The sequence below is a fragment of the Tympanuchus pallidicinctus genome, unplaced genomic scaffold, assembly GCF_026119805.1.
Source record: "Tympanuchus pallidicinctus isolate F22 unplaced genomic scaffold, pur_lepc_1.0 scaffold12, whole genome shotgun sequence".
Classification (NCBI taxonomy): Eukaryota; Metazoa; Chordata; class Aves; order Galliformes; family Phasianidae; genus Tympanuchus; species Tympanuchus pallidicinctus.
The window spans coordinates 8777846-8805716 of record NW_026294637.1 but is presented as its reverse complement, the minus strand read 5'-3'; the positions used below and the strand labels follow the sequence as shown (position 1 = coordinate 8805716).

Sequence of the window (27871 nt, the reverse complement as noted above, 5' to 3'; positions counted from 1 at the left end):
GGTAAACACTGGTAAATATTCTCTGGTACTTGGCATAAATTGCTGTCACTGTATTATTTCTATCCACAGCACAGCTCTCATTCCTAAGGACATTAATATCAGTCACATTGTTGCATTTGGAGTAGCTGATGTGAAAATGTTATTGCCGTGATGATCAGAAGGATCAGTTATATCTCTGTTTGATGGGTTTAGTTTAGGGTTGTAATCTTAATTTCTGTGTAACGCACCAATCATACATGCCTGACAGCTCTCAAGGAATTATATTTGACACTGTTACAAAAATCTGCACTTTTTTTTCCACGAGAGAACTTTTAAGGGTTGTGTGGATGGAAGAATAGAAATAGCACTTAAATGGAATGCTTGCTGAACAATTGTAGGGAAGTCAGAAAGAAATGGTTGGTTAAAGTCTGAGCTCAATTTTCCTATGCTTTCTTAATGAAAGAATTTTATAAAATTAAAAGCAGTACTCTCCAAAATCAGAACATTATTGAATCACATTGCTTTTCAGTATTGAATTCTTACATTAAAAACCTGTTTTTCTCAAATGTTTTGATAATTTTCTCTGGGAAATGTCAGGTTTTTTCAACTAGATATGAAGCAAGTGAAAAAATGATGTTTTTAGGGGATTTTAGCAGATTATTTTCCTTTTGGTCTGAAATTATTCTTACATTTGTGCTGTCTGGAAATAATATCTTTTTGAAGCCTGTGTGAGAAGCTGAAATCGCTGATTAATTGCTGTAGCCTACAAATCATTTGAAGTCTTCTTTTTTGATATCTTTCAAGTTACTAAGACATTTTGCCATGAAGCTACATTCTTGGTTTGCTTCACTACCTGCACTTCTGGGGCTATACTTCATGAAAAATTTGTGCTAGATGTCTGTATGTTGGGAATTACCAAATATTTGGAGGCTACAATGTTTGGGCAGAAGGAAATTAATGAAATACACTGTCTTTTCAAGCACTGCTTCCTTTTCCATGTGATTATTGTATATTAAAATAGTAAATTGAGACATTGTCAATAAACAGCAGAGTGACATAATCTGCTATTAATGTCAAGCAGTAAAATGTGTAGCAAGTCAATTAAAGTTTCTTTTTCCTCTCCAACCTCCATTTTGTTCAGACCTCCAGAATCACCCGCTCTGATGAAGATAAGGACGGCTCCTGGGATGCCTGGGGAGCCTGGAGTGATTGCTCACGGACCTGCGGTGGGGGAGCCTCCTACTCACTGAGGAGATGTTTGAATGGCAGGTTAGCTACATGCTTGTGTATATTTATTCTTCTGCAGCTGTGCCATAATTCTCTGTGTCTTCTATGTTCATGGAAAAGCACTGCTTCTTCTCTTTCTGGAACTTAATGTAATGCAATGGTTAAGTATTTGAATATTAGGAAAAATTTCTTCTCAGAAAGAGTTTCGATGTGCTGGCACAGCTGCCCAGGGAGGTGATGGGGTCGCCATCCCTGGAGGTGTTCCAGAGCCATGGGAATGTGGCACTGAGGAACGTGGGCAGTGGGCATGGTGGGGATGTGCTGGGGTTGGACTTGGGGATCTTAGTGGTCTTTTCCAGCCTTAATGATTCTATGATTCTACAATTCAACAAATTCTATTTTAATATGTTTCTGTATTATATTAGAATAAATATCTTAGCCCTCAACTCTGATAGATCTTAACTATATTATTAAATGTGCTAATGAAATAGCAAGAGTGACTTATTTATTATAGTCAAGTATTAAGAGGAATCTCTACATGCATAATGTAAAGCAAATTCTGGATTACCTGCATAGAAACTGGATCTGAAGTAATGTTCACCTGCAGGATCTTCCATCTTTTCCCTGTAGTAAAAAAACATCTTACTTATCCTATATATGGATGCATCAATTGCCGCTTTCTGTAAGGATGTCTTTTCCTTTGCTGGTTCTTTCAATTCAGTGGTTCTGATGGATTTCTTGGGAAATCCTCAGTGTACCTTGAAGAGAACAGCATTTACCTCAGTAGTAAAACTGAACTAGTATAGGACTTGTTACTATGATCCCAAAAGTGTGAGTAATGCAAGAGGCAAAATGAGATCCCAACCAGCTTAGAAGCATCTGTGCTGGCATACATATTTGCTCACGTTATTTGAATTATTCCTAAACAGTTTGTTAAAACTGCTGATTGCATTTCTATTTTGGTGAGATTTTTTTCAAGTTAAATGTGATTTCATCCAGGAAGTCAGCTTCTCTTAAAGAAGGCTTACAGTGTGATCTGCAGTTTGTATGAAATGCATGTTTTAAAGATTACTGAATAAAACGCTGCCTGTTTCTTTTAGTGCAGAATGCAGAGATTTTGAAAATATTACTATTTCCAGCAAGAAGCCATGAGATTCTGCTAGTGTGTTGGTGACTGAAATGAGGTCAATAAATTGTAGCAATATAAATTCCACTGTGGTTTTATTAATATTTTTAATGTGTTCCCTTGTGAAAAAACATGTGTTTTCCATACCTTGACTAATGTGTATTTTAAAAGTTTTTTTCTGTGCTTTACTGTTGTTGTAATGTCCAGGAAATGTGTGATTGTGAAACAAAGTTTTCACATTTGTATGTGTCATAAACCTTCTTTACTTGCATATTGTGATATGATCATTCTTGCAAAAATTGGAAATCTGAGACACGTAATATCTTGAGCTTGGAGAGCTGTACTTTCAGCTGAGCTGGTTGAGCGCTTGCTCCAGGCATCCGTTACTCTTTCCTTTTAAAACTGTGTTTTTCAATTTCTCAAATTTAAAAAACTTTTCAATAATTGCAATTAATTTCCACACAAAAGCAAAAACGTCGTCCAGGAGTTGTAAGTGACCAGCTGCTCATTCGTTTCTCATAAGTGTAAGACAGATATTTTCCATTTTGAAGGGATTCTTCAAAAACATCATTTCTGATTTTGGAGGCATCGTTAAATATTATTTCCTATCAAGTCATGAAGAGTGTGTTTTCAGTTCTTTCAGGGGCTCAGTTTTGCCATTTGCATTTAGAACTGGAATGCCTTGCCCTGCGTAGAACTACCAGTCAGTTATCCTGAAGTCTGGCAAACTCTTTGCTAAAGAGGTGTGAAACCCACACACCTCAGTATTTATATGAAAGAACAATAAATAATTGTGACTTTATTATATACCTCTTATTTTACCTACTGATAATAATTGTTGTAAAGAAGCTGGACTGCCTAGATTTTACAAATGATATTTGCTGGGTACCTTAGGAATGCAGGCAGTCTGAGGGACTTAAATTATGAATTCTACTAATGTGGCTTCAGGTGTTTTTTTCATAAGATATCTAGTAAATTGGGCTCACAGAGGAAGTTATATGTTCTTTGCTGAGGAGATGGTGCAACCACTTGAGTCCCCAGATCCTCTTTGTATTCAGACCTTGTATTTTGAATCCAGATTAAGGTACGGTGGTAGTAATAAGTCAAATTTTCAAGAGAATAACTAGCTGTAAAATGTTCAGGATTGTGTTGTGCTGTACTGCTGTGTAACCACTTTTACTCTGTTTTTCAGGAACTGTGAAGGTCGGAATATTCGATACAAAACCTGCAGTAGTAATGTGAGTATGGCATTTAATCCTTTTTTATAGCTTCTTTTACTTATTCAGATGATTTGCTACAGTTTAAAAAGTGCTGTTTGTTATTTAAAATCTTATGGTGGATGACTTTCTTTTGATCATCATTACCAATTTTAAAGATTTCACTCTGCATATCTGTAGTTTGAAATTTAGGTTTCTAAATAGACATTTTCTTTGCAAATTGTAGCGCCAGTTGTGATTCAGAACGCTTTATATCATTTGTTAGGAAAATTACACACTTTGGAGTACTAACAAATCAGCTCACATCTGACAGTAGCAAATGTCTTTCCCGAGGTTCTGTCTGAGGTGAAGCATTAAGCTGGGCTTTTGAATGTTTTTGATTGCTAATGATACAACAGCATTCATTATGTGAGCAAAGAGGGTGTTGCTTTCAAATCTTAAATTGCATAATTACTACTTGCATTACCTCCTTACATTTGCCTAAGCCTAGATCTTTATATTTCTATATGTAAAATACATATATTTAGTACACTGGCATAGACCATTTCTGTGGCTGAATATGAAGCTGGAAATTTGAAAAAGCAGTTGCTGTTACTATGATGCAATCAAACTTTATTTTTACAGACATATTTTATGAAAACCAGTCACATATGGCATACTTCATGACTTGTGCTCCACTGATTTGCAGTGATGCTTTATGCTGTTTAAACAGCTGCCTTCGCTCACCCCAGATGTTGTAGTCTGCTCAAGGTGTGCAGGATTTTGTGATACCACCGATAGCAGACTCGTGTACAAACACAGTGATTCATAATGCATTGGTTTATGATCTGCAGGCACCTCTGGCATGAGTTACCCGAGAGTACAATATGGTGTCTTTACAGTCCCATTCCAGGAAAGAGGGAAGATGAGCAAAGCAAAAGCATCTTATCTGCTTTTCTGTAGTGCAGTTGGTTCATTTGCTTCTGGATTTGGGAGAAAGGCAGCACTTGTCACACAAATACCCCTAAAACGGTGAGCCCTGCTGTTCCCTTGAGCTCACTTATACCCAGGCAAGAGCAGATGATTGTCATGTTGCTGCCAGCCTTGCAATTTCCACCAGGGGCAGCAGCCAGGAAGTATGACGTGTGCTCCTGAGGAGGCCTGGAGCTGGCTCAGTGCGTATGTTGAACTGTGGCGTCTCCTGGGACAACTGGCCATCTTCACTTTTTCAGTATGCCACACCTAAGGCTTCTTCTGTGCCAGCTGGCTTCTGCACTCCTCCTCAGGAGCAAGGCTTGCTAGCACTTCAAACTGTTCTAACTCCATTCTTTGGTGATGGATGGATTTTCCACCTCAGCAGCCCACAGCCTGAGTTTCCGCAGAAATTAGTGGAAGTGATTAATAATTCTGGCCAACTGCATGGAGAAGCCAGATCCTAGAGACAAACTCTGCCATTTGCCCATTGAGAACTTCAGTGCACAGTGCCTTTACCTCAGAAATAACAGTGCAGTGCACGGAAGACTCTTAATCTTGTAAAGCCATGTGATAAGCTAGATAAGCTAGTCAGTATGTAAGCAGTAAACAAACAGCCACTGTCTAAATGTTTGCTAAATATATCATTTGCTTTCTATACATTTACTTTCTATTCTGCTTGATGCTGTGCATTACGGCTTCCCGTGCAACAGTACAAATTCCACATAGCACATCCCTTGGTCCTCCTGCGAAAGGAACAGAAAGCCATGTAGTGTGCAGAAAAAGCAGAAAGATGAGATCCATTTGTCCATAACTTCTGCTATAAGCAGAGGCCTGCATGCTTTTAGGATACATTTGAGCAGTTGCAGACACTGGTTGCTTTCAGGATTATACAGTAAAAAATCTATGGTGAGAATGAAGGCACTCGTATGCGTCATCATAGAGAAAATTAAGATGATTACCATATCCTTTCTGAACTCCAAGGGGGTTTTTCTGAAGTCACTGGGACCTGTTTTATAACTTTAGGGCTTATTTTAAAGCGATAAGTGGCTAGCATCTTGTATGAGAATCTGTTTGAATTTATGATGATTCAAATGTTAATTTCCAGACAGGAAGCTGCATTTACAGTTCTGCTTTTGGGGCATGTCTGAGAGGGATCGGGTTTCCATTTCAGTTCAGATAGAGCCAGAATCTCTCAGGAACTGTTTTTCCTAGATTATAGGTCAGATAATGGAGAACTCATGAGAAAAATAAATTTCATGAGATTTCCACTGTTAGTACAGTGGAAAGTTGATCTTTGAATTTGGCCTCACCGAATTCAAACCGAGTATTAGACCTGATTTAACCTTGAAATGGAAGCTTACACCTAACACCAACCTAGGGCTAGACCTGTTCTGTTTCAAATGATATAATTTTCCCCAAAGCATCATTTCTAATGAATGCTTCTTGCTTTAAGAGTAAAACTTTAGTCTGAAAATTAAGAGTTTAAACTCGCTTCTTTCCATATTATTAGGTATTATTGATAACCACAGGAGACATCCAGTATATATACACTGTGTAAAATTGTCTGCAAATGTAATTTTGCTACATGATACATTACACCACTAACATCTATATTGAGGAGTACAAATGAAGCACAACTTAATGCGTGTGTCATTCTAATGAAAAGAGCAAGAATCATTTTACCAGAAAATTGGTTTCATCTGGATTTGTAATAGAATAGTAGTAAGTTCATTGAACTCAAGCATAGTTCCAGAATAATATTAGTGATATTTCAATCAAAAAATTAATTCAGAGTCTTAGCAACAAAATAATTGCTGAGATTATTAAGGCTTGTGTTTAGCTTGCTTATCTTTCTGTTGTAAATGGTGTGTCGGGTGCAGGATTTCTTGAAGCTGCGTGTCTGCTTTCAGCTTTTCTTACAGAAACTTCAGAGAAATAAACTGTATGAACTATTCATTGTATGCTGTTCAGTGAGATTTTCAGTCTTTCTTAAACCATTTTTTTTTTATATTTCCATTTTTGTATATACTGTTGCATTCTAATGCTGTGATGTACACTATATGGAAGTGCTTAAGACAATCCTTTAGGGTCTTATTCATAGAACAAATTATTTGGGCCATTTCCCCATAAATTTTGCATTTTTATGTGCCAGAAAGTCACTTCTACGTAAGCCAGAATGACTCTCCTACAGTTTAAAAAAAAAATAAAAAAATCACTATTTTGTTGCAGGTTTTCTCACGTTTCATTCCAATATAACCTTTTATTATACACAAATAATGCTTACACCTGTTCAATATATTCATGATATTACTGACCCAGCATCCACTCATTAACCAGATCACCTATCCCAACCAAAAAATCTTGGCTGAACTGTCTGCTCTGTTCCTACAATATTTCATCTTGAGTTACATAGTTTCTGTCTAATCTACTCATTTATTTTTTATTTTCATAATGCTGATGTACCCTTAACTCTCCTGGCTAGAGTTTCTTATTCAGGTATCTTGATTTTACTCAGAAGTGGCCTGAAAATTGCCTATGAATGACATAGAACCTGCAGCTAATTTCAAAAAGAAAACAAAACAATGACTTCATCGCTTCTGGCTCAGTTTCAACAAAACGAGATTCAAAGAACCAACCTAGACAAAGGACCAGACTTACTTTGGTGTCATCATTTTTACTGGGAATTTTCTTGCTGCCTTTTTGTGCTTTTTTTTTTTTTCAGCAGCGTAATTGTTGGCAGGGATCACATGTTCTGATACAACCTTCATGTTTTGTACACGAACGTAGCCTACAAAGATACAGATTTCCCAGGTTAGCTTGGTTTTCAAAGTCTAAGTGACGGCCAAAACTTAACCAATACACTTCATAGGAAGCCAGCCCTTGACTGCAGTAGTTTTAATCTTCTGTCACAAAAAGAATGAGAGTGCAAAAACACACATGTATATTTTTTAACCTTCACAGTAGTCACGTCTGAAGCATCTTTTTCAGATCCGCCTAATAATATGTTACGTAACTTATGTCATAAATAGACTGAATTCCATGACAAAATCTGTATATGATTATTTTGCCAACATTCTGAGGTATTAGGCATCACTGATGCGTGTTCAGATCCTTGTGTGGTGTGTGAACCTACAAGTTCTCCAGTATGGTTCAATGGATTCAGCATAAGGCAAAAAAACTATTGCTGAAATTAGAAAATCTCTAATTAGTAGCAAAAATATTTAGCAAACAAGGAAAGAAAAAAGTGTGGAATATTGATGGGATAAAGGGAACAAAGGAATTGAATTGATATCTGAAATAGATTAAAACCAAAAGGACAGAGTGGGTAAGGATTAGGGCCCATGTACTGTGGGCTGACGATGGTGTTGCCACTTCTCATGTCTCTCCCTAGCCTGCCTCTCCCACACCTTGCCTTCACTTTTCCTTCCTTCCCTTTAATCTCCTTCTCACTTTTCTTATCTATTCCAGTCTGAAGTTTCTGAGACCTCTTGTTGTCTTGATTATATTCATTTTTCACCTGTCTTGCTGTTTAGACCATAAACTCTTTTCTTTATACAAGTAGATATTGTTGCAAGGAAAACAGGCATCTGAACATGTTGCTGCCCAAATTCTGATACAGAATCACAGAATTGCTCAGGTTGGAAAAGACCTTAAAGATCATCAAGTTCAACCACAACCTAACCATACTATCCTAACTCTAATGTAAATGATATTTTCAGCCCTTTGATATCTCTCTGTGATGCTCTTTTTATTCTCCTGCTTTTGAACACAGCTCAAATGTAAAGCAGGTGGGGCTGGCATGTGAATGGAGCCCCACAATTGCTTTCTGTGCTTTGAAAATGCCAAAGCCGAAGAGGGAGATGAGAACTCACTTGTTCTCAAGCAGTCAGGAAGCGAGTGGAAGGAAGGAGCTGCACTGTGCTGAACCAATGAGAAACATAGAGTAACCATGGATCGACATCCTGACACTGCAGTGTTTGTGTCTTGGCACCTTGTGATAATGAGTTGTAACAACAGCCTGTCAAAGCCCAGCCTAGAGATGTTGCTGCCTGTTTTACAGGTAGCACTTCAGTTCTTTGTGATGAAAATCTAGCTCTGTATCGTGGTTGAATAACACTACTTCAAAATATTGCTTCTAGCTTTGCTTGAATCTAACATCAACTATTTTTATCGGTAGCTGCTCCTTTATTTCCAATGGTGGAAGGGAAAACCATATGGTATCCATATAAACTCTGATGTCCCCTCTGCTTTTTAGACTTTCTGTTGTGGTAAATGGGAAGTGACAGATAAGTCAGAGCCAATTTCTGCTCTCATTTACACCCATGCAAATGTGGTGGCTTTCTTTGAAGTTATAGTAAATAGGGGTGATTTTTAACAGTACTTACTTGACTTTTTCTGAAGTGCTCTCTTGTGGGGTTTTATCTCTATAAAATACCTGAAGATTTACAGTAACTGCATTTTTTCCTTGTCTTACTTCATTTTATTGACTCAAACTAAAATTATCACAGATTAAAAATAAAACAAAATGTATTACATAACTTTGACTTATTTTTACTCTAATGTGTATTATTGGACAGTGCTGCAAAGCACTGCACATTGCAGAAGCCCCGTGTGTTGCTCAACAAGAGCACCACCGATCTTAGAAGTTTCTTGCAGTCTACAAAAAAAAAAGCCAGAGATATTTCTGTTTCCTACGATGAAAGAAAAAAATAAATCTAAGGTACTGGCAAGGTATTGAGCCAATGCACTACCAACACACCTAGACTCAGGAGCAAAAATGTGTCAGGACAATATTACTGAGGGCACTGGAAAGAAATTTGTGCTTTTCTCATGTGTGTTTCCAACAGTAGTGATGCACTTGCCCTTTGTTAGTTTTTTTTCAGGGAACACATCACAAAGCTTTCAGCCTTATATCCAATGGAAACCAGTCTTTGTTAAAATCAGCCTCACAGCTGGCTTGTATGCGTTGAAATTCTTGGTCTGGCATATGGACTGTTTGACACTGGACATACTTTTAAATGAGAGTGAGAGATTGTTTGACATGCCAACTCCTTTGTCGGTACTTTGGTGAAGTTATTTTTGAACAAATCAGTATTCATCTTCTTTCCTGTTGCTGTAGCTTAATATTAATGTCCTTGTGTGCAATGCTTTATACAGAAGAGATGTCTTAGAATATTTCATTTCAAACATTGTCAAAAAAGCATTTGTTGTATTTAGTGTTTCATCTATATTTGCTGAGGCTGTGTGTGGAATAAATTCTAGAACTATCTCTTTAGATCAACACCAATGTAAATTCTATTTTATTTCAACAAAGTAAGGTATGAATTTTCCCTTAGGGTAAAAAAAAATTTTGTAACTGTACTAAAGGAAAAGGCACTGATGTCTCTTCCTAACTCTCCTGCCCCATTTCTGAGGAATAGTGAACAATTGATCAGACACATTTTCATTTCTTAGTGTGTAAGTATCAGCATTATACATCTGTCACTACTCAGGTGTATGAACTGATGAATGAGTGCAGAATGCTTTGAAATCCTTAAGTGGAAAAAGCTATTGGGAAGAAAAATATTAAATATCAGTTATCTCACAACAGTCACTTAAAAGGCATAGCTTCCTATAGAAGGTAATTCTTACTACAGAACCAGATTTTAAAAGTGAATGTGTCACAAAGTGTCATAAAAGTAGCATTTTTAATTACTCTAATTCTACAACTTATCAGTTGTGCTATTACTGGAATATGGGCAATATTCTATTACCTGTACTGCAAGGAATGGATTAAGCAACATAAATTGAATTAATGCATGCGGTAGAACACTGTAACATATTTGTCATAGCAGATCAGTTCTTGAACCAAGCCTACCTTAACAGATTCAGCATAATTCTTCAGATAACTACTACAAATGCAAACAAAGGGCTGCCTATTTGTATAAATTAGTTCCTTTGGTTTGTTTTCAGGACTGCCCTTCAGATGTTGGTGACTTCAGAGCACAACAATGTTCAGCCTACAATGATGTCAAGTATCAGGGGCATTTTTATGAGTGGATCCCCGTGTACAATGACCCTACTGCACCATGTGCCCTGAAGTGTCAAGCTCTGGGAAAGAACTTGATTGTGGAGCTTGCCCCAAAAGTACTAGATGGTACTCGTTGCAATATGGAATCCCTGGATATGTGCATCAGTGGAATATGCCAGGTATGTTCATGGTGGAGATCTGAGTTGCTTTTGCACATGAAGTGGACGCTTTTCGGTTATTTTTCATCTCTATGCATCAGTTTTCTTTCAAAGTATCTGCAAGTACAACCAGCTGGATCGTAGCTAACTCACTTTCTCTTCTGTGCAGAAGTTCCTGATTGCCTTAACCACTGATACTCAATATCAGTATCAGGTCAATAGCATTCACTCATTCTTATACTGTAGCTTTTAGTCATGTAAAAATTACAGAAACTAGTAATAATCTCCTTCTCCGAGTGTTGCATCTCATGAACTCTGCTAAGGAGAAAATTTGATATATGATGGTCTCCTGCTGAGAATGGTGTGTGTGTAAGTATGTTTGCTGTATGTGTTGCTCTTGTCTCTTCATTTCTTTAAGAAGCTCATAGTTTATGCAGTGAATATGCCTACAGTAGTAGTATTTCTTTTTTTAACAGGGTACATTCTAAAGATCTGAATCCTAAGTTCCTGCCATCCCTATTGTGTATTTGCAATTTATAGATTTCAGTTCTAGAGAAGAGGTTCCGCCTCTGTTAAAAGCATTAAAGATAAGAAACAAGGCTTGCTCAGCTGCCAAATTCTTGATTTACATGACTTCATTGGGGTTATTCTTTGATGGAAGAAGTAGTCTCAGGCTTTTGAGATCCAGCCACTTAAGACAGATGTCCCCAGGAATCTGATAATTGGGTCAGAAGCTCCAAGTGCCAGAATAAAACTGGTTGGAGATGGGTAATACTTCACACATAACCAGCTGAAGCTTCTTTGCTTTTTCTCATCTCCAGGCTTAGCACCTTGTCAGGAGGTGTTGTATCTTTATTGACTGTCCTGGATCAGGAGCCCTAGCCTCCCTATGACCTTGAAGCAAAGCCAGACAGCAGCATAGGATCCCAGTATTTTGTGCTGCCTTTGTAACTGGGGAACAGAAATTTATGAGGGAAGGCAGTATTGCAGTTCTTAGGCTTGAATGTCATCATTTTTCACCCCAATTTTAGTACTAGCCAGCTGCTGGTCATTCAGCGTTGCTCCTAGTTCCATCCAGTCCTACCCCTACTTTTCTCCCTGTCTGTCTCTGTATTACCACATTTGTTGTATCAGCTTAAAGGCTTTGGGCAGTTGGAAGCAGCTATGGTTCTTGTCCTTGCACACCCAAGTAATTGTACAAATGTGCTCTGTGTACCAAGTGTATAAAAGGCACATAAGGTGATATTAAAAAGCTTAACATAACAACTTTCTGAAGCAATTTCTTACTTAATAACTTGTAATCAGTCATTCTGAGTTTTTCCAAGGGTGGTAAACATTATTACACAGGCTGAAGTTGAGACTGAATTAATGGTATGTTACTGATATATTATTATAATTAGTTTTTTCTCTCTGACTTGTTCTGTTAAACGCCTAAAACACATGCAGCTCAAAAATACAGGACACATCCTGATGAGCAAAAGAGCTTCATTATGGGGGAAAATACAACGTGTTTGGCAGAACTATGGTGTGCAGGTGACAGCAGCATTAATATATGATCTGGACCTTGCTGTGAGTACTTGCAATACCAATCATGCCAACACACAATGCATCTGCTGCCTCTGTAATTGAAGAAGAGTTCCTTACAGTCTTGCCCTTCAAGAGACAACATTTGTGAATAGTATTTCACACTGGTGCCCATCAGTGTTCATTACACTGTGTATTTAGATAGGATGTACCTTTATACACACTAAAAACACTTGCAAAATAAGAGATTTCTTTCGCAATATTGTTAGTGATGTTTCCTTACTTAATACAAAATTTGAACCTGGAGGACACCAATACACTTTGCAGATGATACATCTACAGAAGCCTCTGCTGTTTGTGTCTGTTGCCACACTATTACGCTGAATCTGATGTACTTTGAGGTCTTGCAAGAATAGCTTGGAGATTTTTTTGTTTATTTTTAGTAGTTTTGTCATTATCAACACTTGCAGTTTTATTTACTGAAGACCTTTGAAGTCCTTGGTTGTTTGAATAACTTTTTTTCTCATTGTGGGGCGGAGTGGAAATGTTAGTTCCTTGTGAAAGGACTGCACTAGGGAGGGCTTCCTCAGAAACTGACACCAGTCTTTGTTACTACTCCTGTTTAAGCAGGAAAAGAAAACAAATTGACATCTAATATTTCCTGGAAAAATATTGTGTTTAGTCAACTTCTGTTAAGAGATAGAGAGAGACAGCAAAAACCTTGATTCTTCAGTATTGTTGCTATAAGATCAGTCTGTTGGGCTTTGACATGTTCTTGGCACAGTCTGTAAGTAACTTGGCAAGCACTTTTACAGTGAACTCATCTAAATAAACATGTCATACTGCTGATGTGGATATCTTCGCTTTTATGCCTGGGAGCACTGAAGAGTGAGTATAAGGAAACTGAATTGCTTGAGTCCTTTTCCAAACTGGTGCTGGTTTTGCTCTTTTATTGTCTCAGAATGTTGGCAAGTTTTAGAAGATCTCAGTTTCCCCCACCATAAGCACTTCATCCATTTCCTTCCTGTTGGTAAGATAGGGATGCAACACAAAGCTTTCCTCTCAGATTCTTGTTCTATCAATCTCCTGGGCAGAGCGTGAATTTAAATGTACAGAGACATTAAGTTCCCCATGTCCAGCTTCAATTCTGATTCTCTTCATTTCCCTTAACAAGTACACCTGAACTAAATAACAGCGTCCAAAAAGTAATGAAAAAAACTGGTTTCTGGGTAAGAGTTCTGTGTCTTTGGGGAAAATAAAATCCTAGGGTGGTGGAGCAGAGAAAAGTTTATTGATAAAGTTAATAAGACATTTCGGAGTTGTCTGAGGCTTAATTCAACCTTTCTTTTTTTTTTATTGTTATTTTGTTCTATTTATTGTTTTTGTCTGCTACTGCCTTTCTTCTGTTACCAAAGCAAATATCTGGGGTTTTTGTGCTAAATAGGGATAGGTCAAAACTTCACTGCTGGGGAGGATTTTCACACTTCTGATACTTTTTCTACTCTCTGTTCAACTCCCAACACATTTTTTCATATAATATATTCCTGCTGTGCCCATCTGGATGTGGGTGGAGACATTTAAAAACATCTGCATGTCAGACATGTGTGGGCAACACTTACCCAGTTACTCCGCCTGCACTGGGGCCCTGCCTGGCCTTGATTTTTGTTTTTAATTCTAGTTTGTGATTTTTTTTTTTCCTACCAAAATGCAGAATTAGGTCTTGTTTCAGTACCTAAAATGGTTACACTGATAATTTTTCTAAAGTGGAGTAATGTGTTTGGACAATAAATACACACATCACCCAAAACCACACATCACCAGTCCGGCGGAGCGGTCTGAGTAGTTCTGTCCTAGGCTGTCACAGTTAGGTCAAGGATGATGTAAATCCTCCGGTGAACTTTCCATTTAGTGTCAGTGAGTTGTTTGTGCTCCAGGAAAGGCAGACACTACACTATGCTTTGTAGCATATGGCATAAATTTAGCTGACATTAGAACACATCTCATATGTCAAGTGGAGTGCCGCTGACTTCTGCCATGCTCCATGTTTCTGTCACGTGTCATGATATACCAAGAAGGTATCTCACACACTTGCCACCAAAGTGCTTTTACCCTTGATGTAAATATCTGTCAGTTTTCATTGAAAGCTGTTGCTGTAAGCCTTTGGAAGACAGCACATTTTTTCATGATCTTGTGTGAGCTCTGCTTATGGTTACAACTTAAAATGATAGAGGTTTGATAATGTCTTCTCATTCTGACTCCCTCTGTTCTGAGAGCTGCTTTCTCCCAGCTCTCTGTTCACTTTGGCTGTTTTGCATACATCCCCTGTGGATACTTCTTATTGCTTCTATGTTAAAGGGCTGCCCAAAGTGCACAGGAAGGTCTGGTGTTCAGATACCGAGAAAGGGACATTTCCTTTCCATCCTATATTACTGCAAACTTCCCAGTGAAAAGCACAGCAAAGAGTAAAGGATTTCATCTCATTTAAAAGTATATGTAAGAGAGGAATATAATACAATATTGTATTGTTTAATAGTTTCTAATTTTTTATTCTTATAATGCAGAATGAGGCATCAAAGAATATTTTGTTTTTAAAGGAGGGATTTGGCTCCTTAAAAATACTAATTTTCTTTTTTCTTTCCTGAATGTACTCTAGTATTTAACTTGAATTTCAGGAGTTTAAATAGCTTCCTAGATTTATATCTTCTAATTCTTACTCTTCAGAGTAATTATACTGAAGGAGTTTTTACTTAAGATAATCTTTTATTCTACTTTGAGTAGTTGGTCCTCAAGTAGCAGTATAAAAGAACATCAGGGAAAAGCAAAAAACAAAAACCAAGCAAGCAAACAAAAAAACAACAGCAACAAACCACTTGCAGGCTCTTTTTTATATTAAAAAATTAAATGTCCACATTACAGTTTTTGCCTTTCACCTCTTTAGCCTTCACACCTCAAGTAACTTAAAGGAGGAATTGATTTTGAGGTAGCTTACTGTTAAGCCAGCCTTCATATTGCATCCTTCCCCAGTACCATAAATAGCCCATCAACAGCATACAGTGCCGGGACTCCCATGCAGAGACCTGTACTCCATCCACATAATTCTGCAGACGCTCGTGCTGGCAGACTGGACCTTATCCAGAATGAATCACAGAATCACAGAATTGTAGGGGTTGGAAGGGACCTCCAGAGATCATCGAGTCCAACCCCCCTGCCAAAGCATGGCTTTTTTTTCCCCATGACTATGGGATTTGCTCACATAGATTCAATAAATCTTTCCAGCCCAAAGAACTACATATCAAAATCACCGTGTGACTGTACACGTGACATCCCATTAAACCGAGTGGGAGCTCCAGCTGCAAATCAGCTGGGAAACATTGGTGCCTGTCCAGAAGTCCCATGGAAGGAGAGGGCTGAGCACGGGTTACCATGTCCTGTGTGACCAGCCAAGGTTCTGCTCTGTAGACTCCCAGACTTGGCTTCCTCTTCCGTGGAGGCTCTCAGCACTGCCCAAGCCAGCAGACTGTACTGTAAGAATTGCACTCGAGCCCTTTTCATGTCCCAGCGTGCCGTGAGATAGCAGCTCACTTGAGATCATATTGGCAACCTGCAGGAGGGCTTGTGTGGCACAAGGGGTGCTCACAGATACTGAAAATGTCATTTGGAATCACTTGCTTTTAGTTAGCAGCTGTTCACTGCTGCTAGAAATTGTCATCTCTTTTCAGACCTTCTGTTTTTCTTCACACCGCTGTTTCTGATGGAGGATTACTGCCCGTAGGAATTTCTTACTGTCTAAATTTATCCTTGCTGTCAGATAGGGGTGAGTTTTTTCTAATCTCCAGTTCCTTATCTCTATGTCTCTTTTTCTAAGTGATTCTTTGCCAAGTTTTGTTTTGTTTTGGTGAGCTTTATATAAATATGATTTTATTTTCCAACCTAGCAAGGTCCTGCAGCATGTGAGCATGATAAAGTCAGTACAGTAACTCATGATTTGGATATCTTGTTGAACTAGAGTCTTCAGATCCGCTGGTGCTGTGGCAGATATGGCTGGAACCAATCAGAAAGTCAGAAAAGTAATTTGATTCCATATATTGATTTATTTTTCAATAGCATTCTCACAAGGAGGAAGTCCAATGGGAATTTGTGTCCTACCCTCCATGTCTGCACGTGCGTATTTTCTGAAATGGGAACCATATAGGAAAGGGTGCTTGCTCTCCTGCTGGGTGGTCCTATGGGCTCTCAGCTGCTCCAGCATGTGGCAGATCCTGCAGGAAGACTTGCATGTTTTGGAGCCACTTTGTTTGATAGCAGTGGATTTGCAGAATTACAGAACGCTCTTTAGCCTCCTGCCTTCACATATGAAATATCTGTAAAAATACGTGGACAGTCCATTTAGGAGCCCTTCTGTATGCAATGAATTTAATGCACTGTATATTTTACCTTTCATTTTTTATTGCTTTGCATTCTTTTTCTATGTATTGAGGGCTGAGAAACTTGAGCATGATGGTGTGTCTGCTTGTGCCCATCGTTCTGACATATTTGTTGTCCTTTGTTCTGAATTTTGGATATTGACACACTTTGGCCTCACTCCTTGCTTTCTTATCTACAAACAACTGAAAACACACAAGAGACACCTTCTTACTCCCAGCTGGGTCTGCTGCTTCACCGGCCCTGCATTGATGGGCTGGGTGATGGACTCAGTGTCAGTGCATGCTTAGAGTCCCTGAAGGGGCCATGTTCTGCTTCTTAGCAGATGCTGACAGCCAGGTCAGCTTCTTGGGGCTGCTGCTGAGCTGTGCTAGCTCTGTAGTAGAGATGTGAGACCCAGTGCAATGGTTCAGCCTTTGATAGGCTGAGCTTAATAACAGAAGAGTTGTAAGACAGAGAGTTGTGAGGCCATATAAGGACAAAATCATGGCTAAGACCAAATTAAATCTTCAGTGAGTATAAAGCAGGATTCTACCTGAAAGTAGAAACTCTTCTATGTTAAATAAATAAATACAAGTAACATTCTAAATTGGAGGAATGTCTTGTTATCTCTTCCTGTTTGTAGAAGTTCATTTAGTTGTTGATGATGAGCATGGGAAAGAGTGGGAGGTTTTTACTGTGTATTCTCTCTATGGACATATTTTATCTATGTAGAAATAAGCTACAAGCTGAAGCTATCACAAAGCAAGGGATGGGAGCAGAGATTGCACAGTAAATGAATAGATGGGCTCTGAATGTCAGCCTCTGGATTCTGTAGCAGGGCAAATGGAAAATACTAGCTAAGGCAGAGCAGAACTTTCCCATGATGAATTTTATACTTATGTTTTTATTGCCATAAATTCCCATAGCCATATTTAAAATTAATTATTTGTTGTGTGGATGCAGACATTCCTAACATCTGCCTGCACTGTGATTCTGGGGTAAAGCAAGTAGAGCAGGAGAAAATGCAGCAAATAGATGACTCTCATGCAGTGAGATCTGTGTAGTGGGATAGCAGATGTGCCTGTATAGTTAAATACAGATTTAATTTTTCTGAGTTTTGGAATTTTTAGTGTGTCTGTCTGTAAAACAGAAATTCTTTTTCTTGTGAGTGAGACCCCAAGGACTTTAATTTTCCCTCTTGAGATTGATTCTAAGAAACTGCAATGTAGATTTATTTTAGTGAGCACATAGGAATTTTTCACTATTTTCTTGTTTCTTTTACTAGTAGATGTTGAGGTAAAATGTATGTCCCTTCTTAGTTAAGTTTCAAGACTTGGAAATTATTTTTGCCAGAAACAATACTGATGGCATCTTGTACTTTGTGCAATGCTGTTAACCTTTGGATGTTTTTCTTCTATTTCAATCTGAATTCTGAGAGAATAAATCATTTTGTTATGACAACATGAGCTCTCCTGTCCTGGTGGTATGGCAGTTCCATCCCGTGGCTGGATTTGTTTGGTGTAATATTCACTTAATTCTCGCTCCATATTTTTCACATCTTAACAAATTTCACAGGCAGTGGAAGCCAACTGTGCCTGGGTTTACACCTTTCAGTCTTTACACCCTTCAGCAGTTCAGTAGCAGTGATACCGTATCTTTGTGAAGAATAATTGTCTCTATTTGTGCATTCTGCAGTGCAGCTCCTTGTTTCTTTCATGCATTAGGCATATCGGGCACTTCTTACATTGGCTGAGTTCTTACTTTCATTGAATTTGACTAAATGTCACCTGTACATTTGTGCCACTATTTGCAATCTATTTAATGAGTACACACAGATGTGCATCCTTTGAAATTGCCAGCCTAGTGAAAAAACAAAAGAGAAATTGTACTGAGAGTGGATTTCATCTGGATTTCTGTGTAGTGAAGCAATTCCCGGAAGGATGCTAATTATGTCACTGTGAAAGGTTGGTAATTGATTTTCTACTTTTATTTTATTAAAGTCAATCACATTGATAAAGAGCATCACTTCCCTACACTGATCTATGCCTGTTTCTTAGGCAGAAATAGAGCAGTGAAAAAATGTTATTCACTGATGTTATCCCCTTAATCATCACTGATAAATGAGACTATCAATCAAAAATACTATTTAGAGTCATTTGAGAACAATATGGTAGCATTTAACACATATTTGACTTCAGCATGGATATTTGCTGAACATTTAAATAATCTAAGACATAGTAGATAGGGAGAAAGAGAGAAACAACAACACTATTGCAACTTCACAGAATATATTTATCTGCCACAAATAAGAACAGCAGAGTTTTGGTTTCTTGTGTTTTTGTTTTTTTGTTTTTTGTAGCTTCAATTTAGACAACTTAGTATTTTGTCTTTTCAGACTGTACCTAGATCTCTGGCTCCAGAGGACAGAGAAGCAGGGAGTCCTTTTCCAGACAGAAATATTGTATATAGTTGTAGGTATTGCTGTGTATAAATTCATATTTTCAATAGCAGTAGTGATAACAGTTGGTGCTTGTTATGCAAAATCTTGGTGTTTTTTTCTCATGTTTCACCTCAGTGTTCTTGTTATGTGGAGTGTGAGTACATCTTCAGGCTCTTTATTCAAAGCATGTAATCTTGAATCTTTAGCATTCCAAAAATATTTCTTATGATTGACACGTAATACTTTTATAATTGACAACTCATGTCCCTGGAGTTCATTCTATAAAAAATAGTGTCATACCTGTGTTGAAAGAAAGTGCCTCCAGATGGAGATGAGCAGTCAGTTAAGGGAATAGCCATGTTACAGGAGCCTAAAGCAACAAGCAAAAACTGCCATTTCAAAACCTGTATCTGCATTGCTCTGCATGGGCAGTTTCTAGTCATGAAGGGTACACTGAAGGAGGACTGAAGTTTGCTAGGTTTTTATTACAGGGCTTTTTTGCTGTATGGGAATCTGTCATAAATTTGTCACTTTGCAGTACTTTTTTCATCACAGTTAACTATAAATATTTCCTTAAGAAAGGAAGAACCTTGAGTTTAACGGATTATATTTTGACCTTCATAAATCAGAATTAACATGCCATATTCATTTCTTCATTTAAGTCTAATGCCTCATCTTGAAACCCTTCTAAATGTTAAAGAAACATCTGTGGAGGCTTCAGAGCCATTTTTTGGATTTATATCTGCAAAGATATTTGTAATGTTCTGCAGTCACCTCTAACACAGCAGCAATTTCATTAATCTTTCATCTGTATTACTATATTTTATACCCTGACCTTTTGCTCTTCCTTTGCCTTTCTGAACTCACATGAGCATTCTGAGCACACCACAAACATTTCACACCCCTCAGTAGTGCATTTCACAATAGCACCGTCTGGTTCAGAAGTCTGTTGCAGCAGTGTTTCTGCTCACTTGTGACAAAACAGTAATATTCTTTTGCATAGTGGAAAAACAGAAAAACATACTGTAATGTCCTAAAATAGTCACATATCATGCACCAGTTTGAAAAGAATCTCCGTCCAAATTCATAACCCCTCATTATCAATTTATTAAATACAGAAAGTAATCGTGTCTCAAAACTTTTTTTAAATTTCCATGTCCATTTTGCTAAACAATGGTCACTATTTCCCCAGCTGCTTATTTGTGTAGGAACTTGCAATATAGTCTTTACAGTACTTGAACCATTTTTTGATTTATGACTTTTTTTCTGGATTATTCTTTTAATTTGACGAGGTCCCAATGCTTCTATTACATGGTTTGTATTGTCACTTGTTTCATTTATGCAGTTTATGTTATTATCACCTAATATAATTATTTTTGACTGTACCCTAAAAGTGTGCAGATGTTTTCCCAATCTGCCTATAATATTTATAGCTGATCCCTTTGCTCTGTAAACAGCTAGCAATGTGGGCTAAATTAACCCTAACAAACACCTTAATCATGAAAATCATCAGACCCCTTTGGCTTGCTGCAGTGCTGTGTGAGATGGGAAAGGCTGTTGCCATATATCACTTTCTGGACTTGTTGTAGCTCTGTACACAAATACACATGTACTCTTCAAAACATTTCCTCGAACGCTGTCTTTGTTTTTCTAGCAAAGTTACTGGCTGTGCTAGAATTATGGAATCGTTCGGGTTGGAAAAGACCGCTCAGATCATCTAGTCCAACACCACCACCATCATCTAGACCCGTCACCATCATGATCACTAAACCATGTCCCTAAGCCACATCTATCCTTTTCTTGACAATAATTCCTACCTTAATTTACAATCCTTGGTGATATGCCAACGGCCTGATTTCTAAAGCAGCACCTTGCAGCTTCCTGCTCTTTTAGTGTGATCCATGGCTGTCCAGCTTGTGTGAAATTCTTTGCTGTCAAAGTTTTAGAAACAAATACAATAGGCCAAGTCTTGACACTCAGTTTTGAAGTACCCCCTACCTTAGCGCTGATGTATGGTTTGCACACTTACTGTACTACCTCTAAAATCGAAGGCTTGTCACATTAAATTCCGTAGGGTGTTTTTGGATGCTTAACGCTGAACAGTCTGAGATTCTTTGCTCATTACAGACATAAATTGTGATCCTACTTCGAGTTATTTTTTGAATTGTATCCTGGGTTATCACTGTATACTCATAATAATTGATATAAACACAATCTCTGAAAGAACTGGAGGTGCATAGATCTAGTCAGACATGTTACATTTGCTGGCAGGGGAGCTGCAAAGCTTTCCCTCTACCTAAATCCCTAGCATTAGCAGCCAACACTCCTATTTTATTTCTGTGGCATTTATGTATTAAAAATTTAGCCATAATACCCTGTGAAACAATTATGGAAAGTATGCTGCAGTGCTGATTATCTTTTCCCTTACATTCCACATTGGACACAATACTGCCTTGTGTTTGCACAGTTGTACTGTTTTGTTATATGGAATGAGAGTTTGTTTTCATAGTGGATATGTGAAATACCTCTGTTACACTGTCTGCCTATTATTGTCATGTTGGCTTTTAATGGCATGGTCTTGAGAGTCTTTTGCTTGCTCAACACCCTCCTCTCACCAAAGGACTGCAGGATCTGTAGCCTACAAACATACAACGGCTGAATCTAATAAAAATACCAATGCCTTACATACATATCACAGCATGCAGCTGAATTTTTTCCTTGGAGAATTAACTGATGAGTGAATAAACATATTCTTAGTATTTAGAAAATGAGATTACATTATAAAATGGAAACGTGTTTGTAAGATCTGCTGAGAGCCTGTAGTAGCAGTAGTTCTGACAATTTACCTCCACGAGCTAGGATTACCTTTGTGAATGAGAGCAGGAATAGCAGTGGTGAGCAGTAAACATTTGAAAAATCTACTTAAAGGAAGATGAGGCTATTTCAAGTACTGGTTTTATCCCCAGCATCCTGGGAGCACCATCTGAATGTGTCAGAATCTTTAGCACATCTGTTCTTGCAACATAACTGTGAGGTGGGGAATTGCAAATTTACCCCTTTCACAGATTGGAAATTGGAAAGCAAAGGGATTGTTCAAAGGTCAAGATGAAAGTCTGTTGTGGAACTGGAATTTGAAAGAATTGTCAACTCTAAGGTCACTATGCCAACCATTGGATTATTATATTCCTTGAACTTTTGTCAGCTTTCTGATGCACACAATGGCCCAGTTTGCTTCTGGTTCTGAAATTCTGACATTTTCATTTATTTCCCTGTGCTGATAGGTGACAAAATGGGAAGATAAATTTATTCAGATTCGTTTGCAGTCTTTTTTTATCTTCTTAGTTGATGAGCCAAGAACTAAAGTAAAAAAAAAAAAGAAAAAAAAAAGAAAAAAAATCTTTAATTGGAAACACATTTTAATCTCTAATGCAGTCTCCTGAATTACAGTACTGGAACATGTATGCATTCATATACTGCTTCTATGCAGTAAACAGGCACCTGTTCTGAGGCGGTCTGATTTGTTTGTTAACTTGTTGCCTTTCAAAACTAAGATCTTATTAGCATTTAAAACTTCACTAACATGAAATCATTGAATTTAATCTGTTTCTTTAGCGATGCTACAGAATCATGTTTGTATTCAGCAGTACATAACTGTCATCCCAAACAATCAAGTGACATTTTATGTGGGCTGTTGCCCAGCAGTATGTTCAGATCTGTTTGGGGATGGCCTGGGCACCAATCAGGAGGCCACAGTCTCAGATAGTGGCTGTTTGATAGAAGTTAATGAAGAGTCCAGTGATCTTCATTCCTTATTACATCCTCTAAGTTCCTGTCATTTCCTACCATTGCCTAGTTCCAGCAGCACATCTTGCACGCGCCTACCAAACAGGAACGCTGTGTGCCTCTTTACTAGAAGATCAGCATGGCTTTACTTTTCAAAAGGGAATATGGAAATGGGATTTTTGATGTAAGCTATTCACTACTGTCTAAGCTATTCTCCAGTAAGCTTGCTTCTCTGTGACCTGCTGTGAGGTGGCCAGCTAAAAGAGGTAAAAATTAGGGAGGTGCCTGCCTTTCAGCACATCACACCTCTCAACTCAAGTGCCACAGTAGTTAATGCAAATAGCTTTCCTTCATCTTAAGGCAGTGAAGGATGTGGGGAACTGGGAAACCAAGGGCCCAGGAGAAGGGAGGTGGGCAGAAAATGGAACCTTAGAGGTTACACTTCTCCCTGTTTGGCAGTAGGCGTGCAGCACGTGTGCATCTGTTGGAGACTGGAAGACCCAACCCTGCCTGTTACGTGTGGACTCGATCCCCACCTCTCCATGGGGATCATGTGTCAGTTCTGGCATAGCACAGATGCGGTGGATCTTGGCAGCTAAGATTGCCCCTTCCAAGCATTTTTATATAGGAATGGGAGTGTACTGGCCAATTTCAGAATTCTAGCACTGCATTTAACTGTGAGTTTCCATAGTACTTTCTATCCATTTGTCAGTTCTGAGTTTGTTTAAACGTACATATATATATATATATATATATATATATATATATATATATATGATTTCCGTAATGAATTAGCTTGCTTCTCAGGGAAGTGTGTATATAAGAAGCTGAGCTGAAGAACCCTGAAGCTGCAGAATAGTTTCTTTGACACACTGCTCAACATTTGGTCCTCCCTGCAAATTTCTCCTAAAAATGTTAGAGAGTAAGATAGGCGAGACTAAATATTTATCTTCATTTCAGCATTAAATTGCTTCAAGTTAATATTGTTCCTCGTCTTCCCTTTCTTCCTCTCATACTTCTTTTAGGGTGGCTGAGGTGAAGAAAAAGGAAAAGTAATAAAAATGTTTTCTTCATAGTTTGGATCTTTTTCAGTTGACAGATTTAAAAAAAACAAACAAATTGCTTTTGGAATTTCGGTCATTGATTAAATCTGGGTGTTTTTACAATAATCATTGCAAGGCTTTATAAATTTTTGGCTCATATTCAGAAACAAAAATGAAAAATCCAAAGGCAAAGACAGAATCGTGCAGGTTTTGATGTAAATGGCAAATAGATCTACACTGATGTCATTTAAATTCTGAATATCCAGGACACTAGATTATAAGCACTGCCCATATCTGCTTGTCTGTAAAGCTGAAGCCTGAATATCCCTTATATATTCAACTTGGATTATTTCACTGCATTAATCCTTTCTCAGATGTAATTAAACAGGTGATGAAAAACAAATTGTAAATATAGCTGTTCCTTGTGTTAGAAAAAGTAACACTCTGTGGTGTGCATTCACATAATGGGAAACTGATTCATATATTGCCTGTGCTTGAATACCTTAATATATCAGTTGTTGTGGTTCATCATTAAAATTGTGGAAATGACAGTGCTTTTAAAATATATGGCAAGATATGCTTTGAAAAAATGAGGCCAGCTCATAAAATCGAAAGGATAACATAATAAATAAAATTCCAGAAACCTGAGCATGTCTACTACAGCTTTGCCCTCCTTCTGACTGTGGTGTTGATGTTGGCAGGCAGTAGGCTGTGATCGACAACTTGGGAGCAATGCCAAGGAAGACAACTGTGGAATCTGTGCAGGAGATGGTTCGACATGCAGGCTTGTGAGGGGACAAGCTAAGGCACATGTCTCACCAGAAAAAAGTAGGTTGCAAATTGATACTGTGATAATTTATCCTTGACTGTTTTCTGCTTGTATATTAACATACGTATTGCGGAGTATGACCTTTTCTCTATATACTTATTTGCAGTTTTCCAAAGCTACTTACTCAGAAGTCTGTGCTAGATTAGTCTATTGAAATTCCATGAGGGATACCACACATAAGGGTATAGCTAGGAAAGAATTTGAGACATGCATTTTTTGTAGAGCAACTTAATTCATTCTATCAGGAATAACTATCAAGATACACACCTTATTTTAGAGAGTGTCCTCATGTTGCAATATGTGTGATGCTGCAGCAAAATGTTTTTAAATCATGGAAACATCTTATAGATGGCTTTATGGAAATTGTGGTGTCTGATTGAAAGTGTCTGGTTTTCAACTTAGCTTTTTTTTTTTCCTTAATGTCTAAAGACAGTTGAACTTCAGAGGCAAAGTGAGTACTTCCATGATACAAAAAGAATAAGGTGAAAATGGAGTAATACTTACTTCTCTCTTTTTTTTTTTTTTTTTTTTTTGTATATTTGTCCCAAATGCTGCCATTGTTCCTCAAAATAATTAGACCTTTACTAAGCATAACTCTGTGGGTCTCACTAGTACTGACAATATAAGAGGAGTACCAGGATTAGACTCAATAGTAGAGTTTAAGTCTCTCACTATGCTCGTATCCAGAAAGGATGTCACATGGACTTACCTCTGATTCTTGTTTTCTTTTAAGATACAGTTTCTCCTGTTGAATTGTTTCCTTCTAGCAGATAGATAGCAGATGGGAGGAGAATGAGCACAAACCTATGGCTCTGTGTGCTTTCCACCCTCACAGATGCCCTCTGTAATCTCATAATATGTCCAATGTGCTTATCATGTAGAAACAGCAGTTGCCTCGTTGTTTCTTTCATGGTTATTTCTGGACTTACAATGTGTGTAAGTAATTGTTAGGTGGAGATGCAGCCTTTGCAGCCTTTGCTACTGTCCTGCAGAGCCACAAATGCAGTGGTGATGATTACATACTTTTAGAATAAAGCTTGTATGCAGAGTTCAAATGTAAGCAGGTATTTTTTTAATGGGCAAAGCACCTGTCTCAGACAGCTGCAGATACTTGAGTACTGCTGTATTTCAGCCTTGGAAGATTTCACTAATGCCCTGATTTTGAGAGAGCTGCTGTATATTGAATAATTTTTAATTTTTTTTCTGCACTATGTATAAGTATTTCCATGGTTTTTGTTTATGCTACTGTTTGCAGTACACTTCAATGTAAATGTAACTTGAAAAACAATGTTAATTTAACGCATGGTAACGTAGTGTGATCATTTGTATTGCATAATTTATACACACCTGTTAAATCACATAACAAAGCAACAAAGCAATCTAAGTTAAATAGTGAATATTTTTGTGCCAACATCCTTCAGTGCCAGAATTTATCACTAGTCAAAATGCCTTCTTTTTTTTTTTTTTTTTAATGCTCTGGGTGGACTATCAGTGTCAGCAGTTGCTTTGTCTTTGCTAGAAGCCTTTTTCAGATGGGAGAATGTAGCTCAGTAATTTATAAAGTTGCTCTTCATGCTACAATGAGCATATGCCTTCAGCATTTGCACTGAGCAGAGTTTCCACAGAGGGTTACTCTTTGTTCACTTTGTCATATCAACTGCCCAGAGCTTCTGCTTAGTGCAGAACAAGCACTTGTCAAGCAGTGAAGATTGGATAACGTTTTTGTAGTATCAACAAGTTGAACTTGTTTTATGCGTTTGCGTATAGACAGATACATAAAGGAAGTACATACACCAAATACGTCTTCCCTGTTCAGCTATAACAGAAAGGACAGCACTGTCTATGCCAGTTCTATAGCAACAGCAACTCTCCAAGAGAAGGGTGACTCTGAGGACACCCTTGGCTCATTTAAGGCAACCCAAACTAAACTCGATGCGTTGGCAAATCTGGCTGGATAGTTCTCGATAAGGAAAATTAAAAGGTTCACAACTTACTGCTGCTTCATATGTAAGTATAAAGACAAGACAAAGTGTCATTTTGTGACAGACTACTGATTTAATTTTTCTCATGGTATTCTGGCACAGGAAAGAGCTAACTAGAGCTGACCTCACTTGGTGGCTCCCAGTGCTTTGCGTATGTTATGAAGAATACCCATGCTTCCTTTTTTAATTCTGTCAGAATTCATTGGCTCTTGAGTAGTTCTTTAAAATTATTTGAAGAAAGACTCTTTTGGGAAAGATGTCAGTTGTGTCAAGTTGTGGTTTTATCTGTCATTGCATTTGGCTAGATTATATGATGGAATTATCATTCATGTAAACAAAATGACACACCACTCAACTCAGAAATGTTGATTTTCTTGGCATTGTTAGTGTCAAAATCTTTTTGGAGTCAAGATGTTCAAGACTATGTAGAAATTTTTATATATAATCATCGTTGTGTGAATGAAATATAGAAATAAGCAAAAAGAGAGCTTAGCTTTATGTGGAACAATAAAGGAGACACAATATCTTCCAAATCTTCTTTTGGAAGCTAGTGTTGAGAAGTGAAATAGCAAGATGTGACAGACATGTATTTAAGAGGGAGCCAGATAGGTTGTGAGCAGGATCATAATTTTAACTGTGCAATGAGGCAAATTAAAAAATTGGAAGAAAAGTGAGAACCAAAGGTTTTATTATGAAAATAAAGAGACATTAGGGAAAATAAAAGCACCTAGATATTGGTCCTTATTTGGAAATGAAGACATTTAGGCATTGATAGCAAATGATTTCTCAAGCACAACTTGTCATATTATCTTTTTATACCAAATGAATGCTTTTCCTTGATCAGAAGCCTAAACAGCTTAGAAAGAAAACTTACTGATCTGTGAATATGAAATGAACTGTCATTTCAAAAGTTCTTCACTTTTTTCCACTAACACTTAATTGCCTTTGAAAGACAAAGTAAGTTAGGCTTCTGCCAACAAGCCAGATTCTAACATTCTGGTAAAATGATTAAAGGTTTGACTAATGATATTCAAACAGAAAGTGTAATAGGTTGTAAAATGTACCGTCCCATTGGGAAATGAGTTATCACGGGCCTGATGTTTCTAGTACAATATGCATGGAACTCCCATTAACTCCACTGCACTTTGTGCACATGGAAAAATGGTAGGATTGGGCCCTAATGTCTGCTTTCTGC

At 37.8% G+C, this 27871-nt stretch overlaps 1 protein-coding gene across 12 annotated transcripts in view; it reads left to right on the top strand.

Annotated features, from left to right (window-relative positions):
* The window catches only part of ADAMTSL3 (ADAMTS like 3), a 187977-nt gene that overhangs the window by 88513 nt on the left and 71593 nt on the right, over positions 1–27871 (top strand). For 11 of the 12 annotated variants that reach the window (XR_008203655.1, XM_052671550.1, XM_052671546.1 and 8 more), the window contains 4 exons: positions 1121–1248; positions 3525–3570; positions 10456–10692; positions 24567–24693. Coding sequence is in view for 11 of the 12 variants with exons in the window: in XM_052671550.1 (XP_052527510.1) it covers positions 1121–1248; positions 3525–3570; positions 10456–10692; positions 24567–24693 (538 nt within the window). In the remaining variant the exon portion in view is untranslated. Of the gene's footprint in view, positions 1–1120; positions 1249–3524; positions 3571–10455; positions 10693–24566; positions 24694–27871 lie in introns of those variants that run through there. The other variant, XM_052671551.1, reaches the window with a different exon arrangement.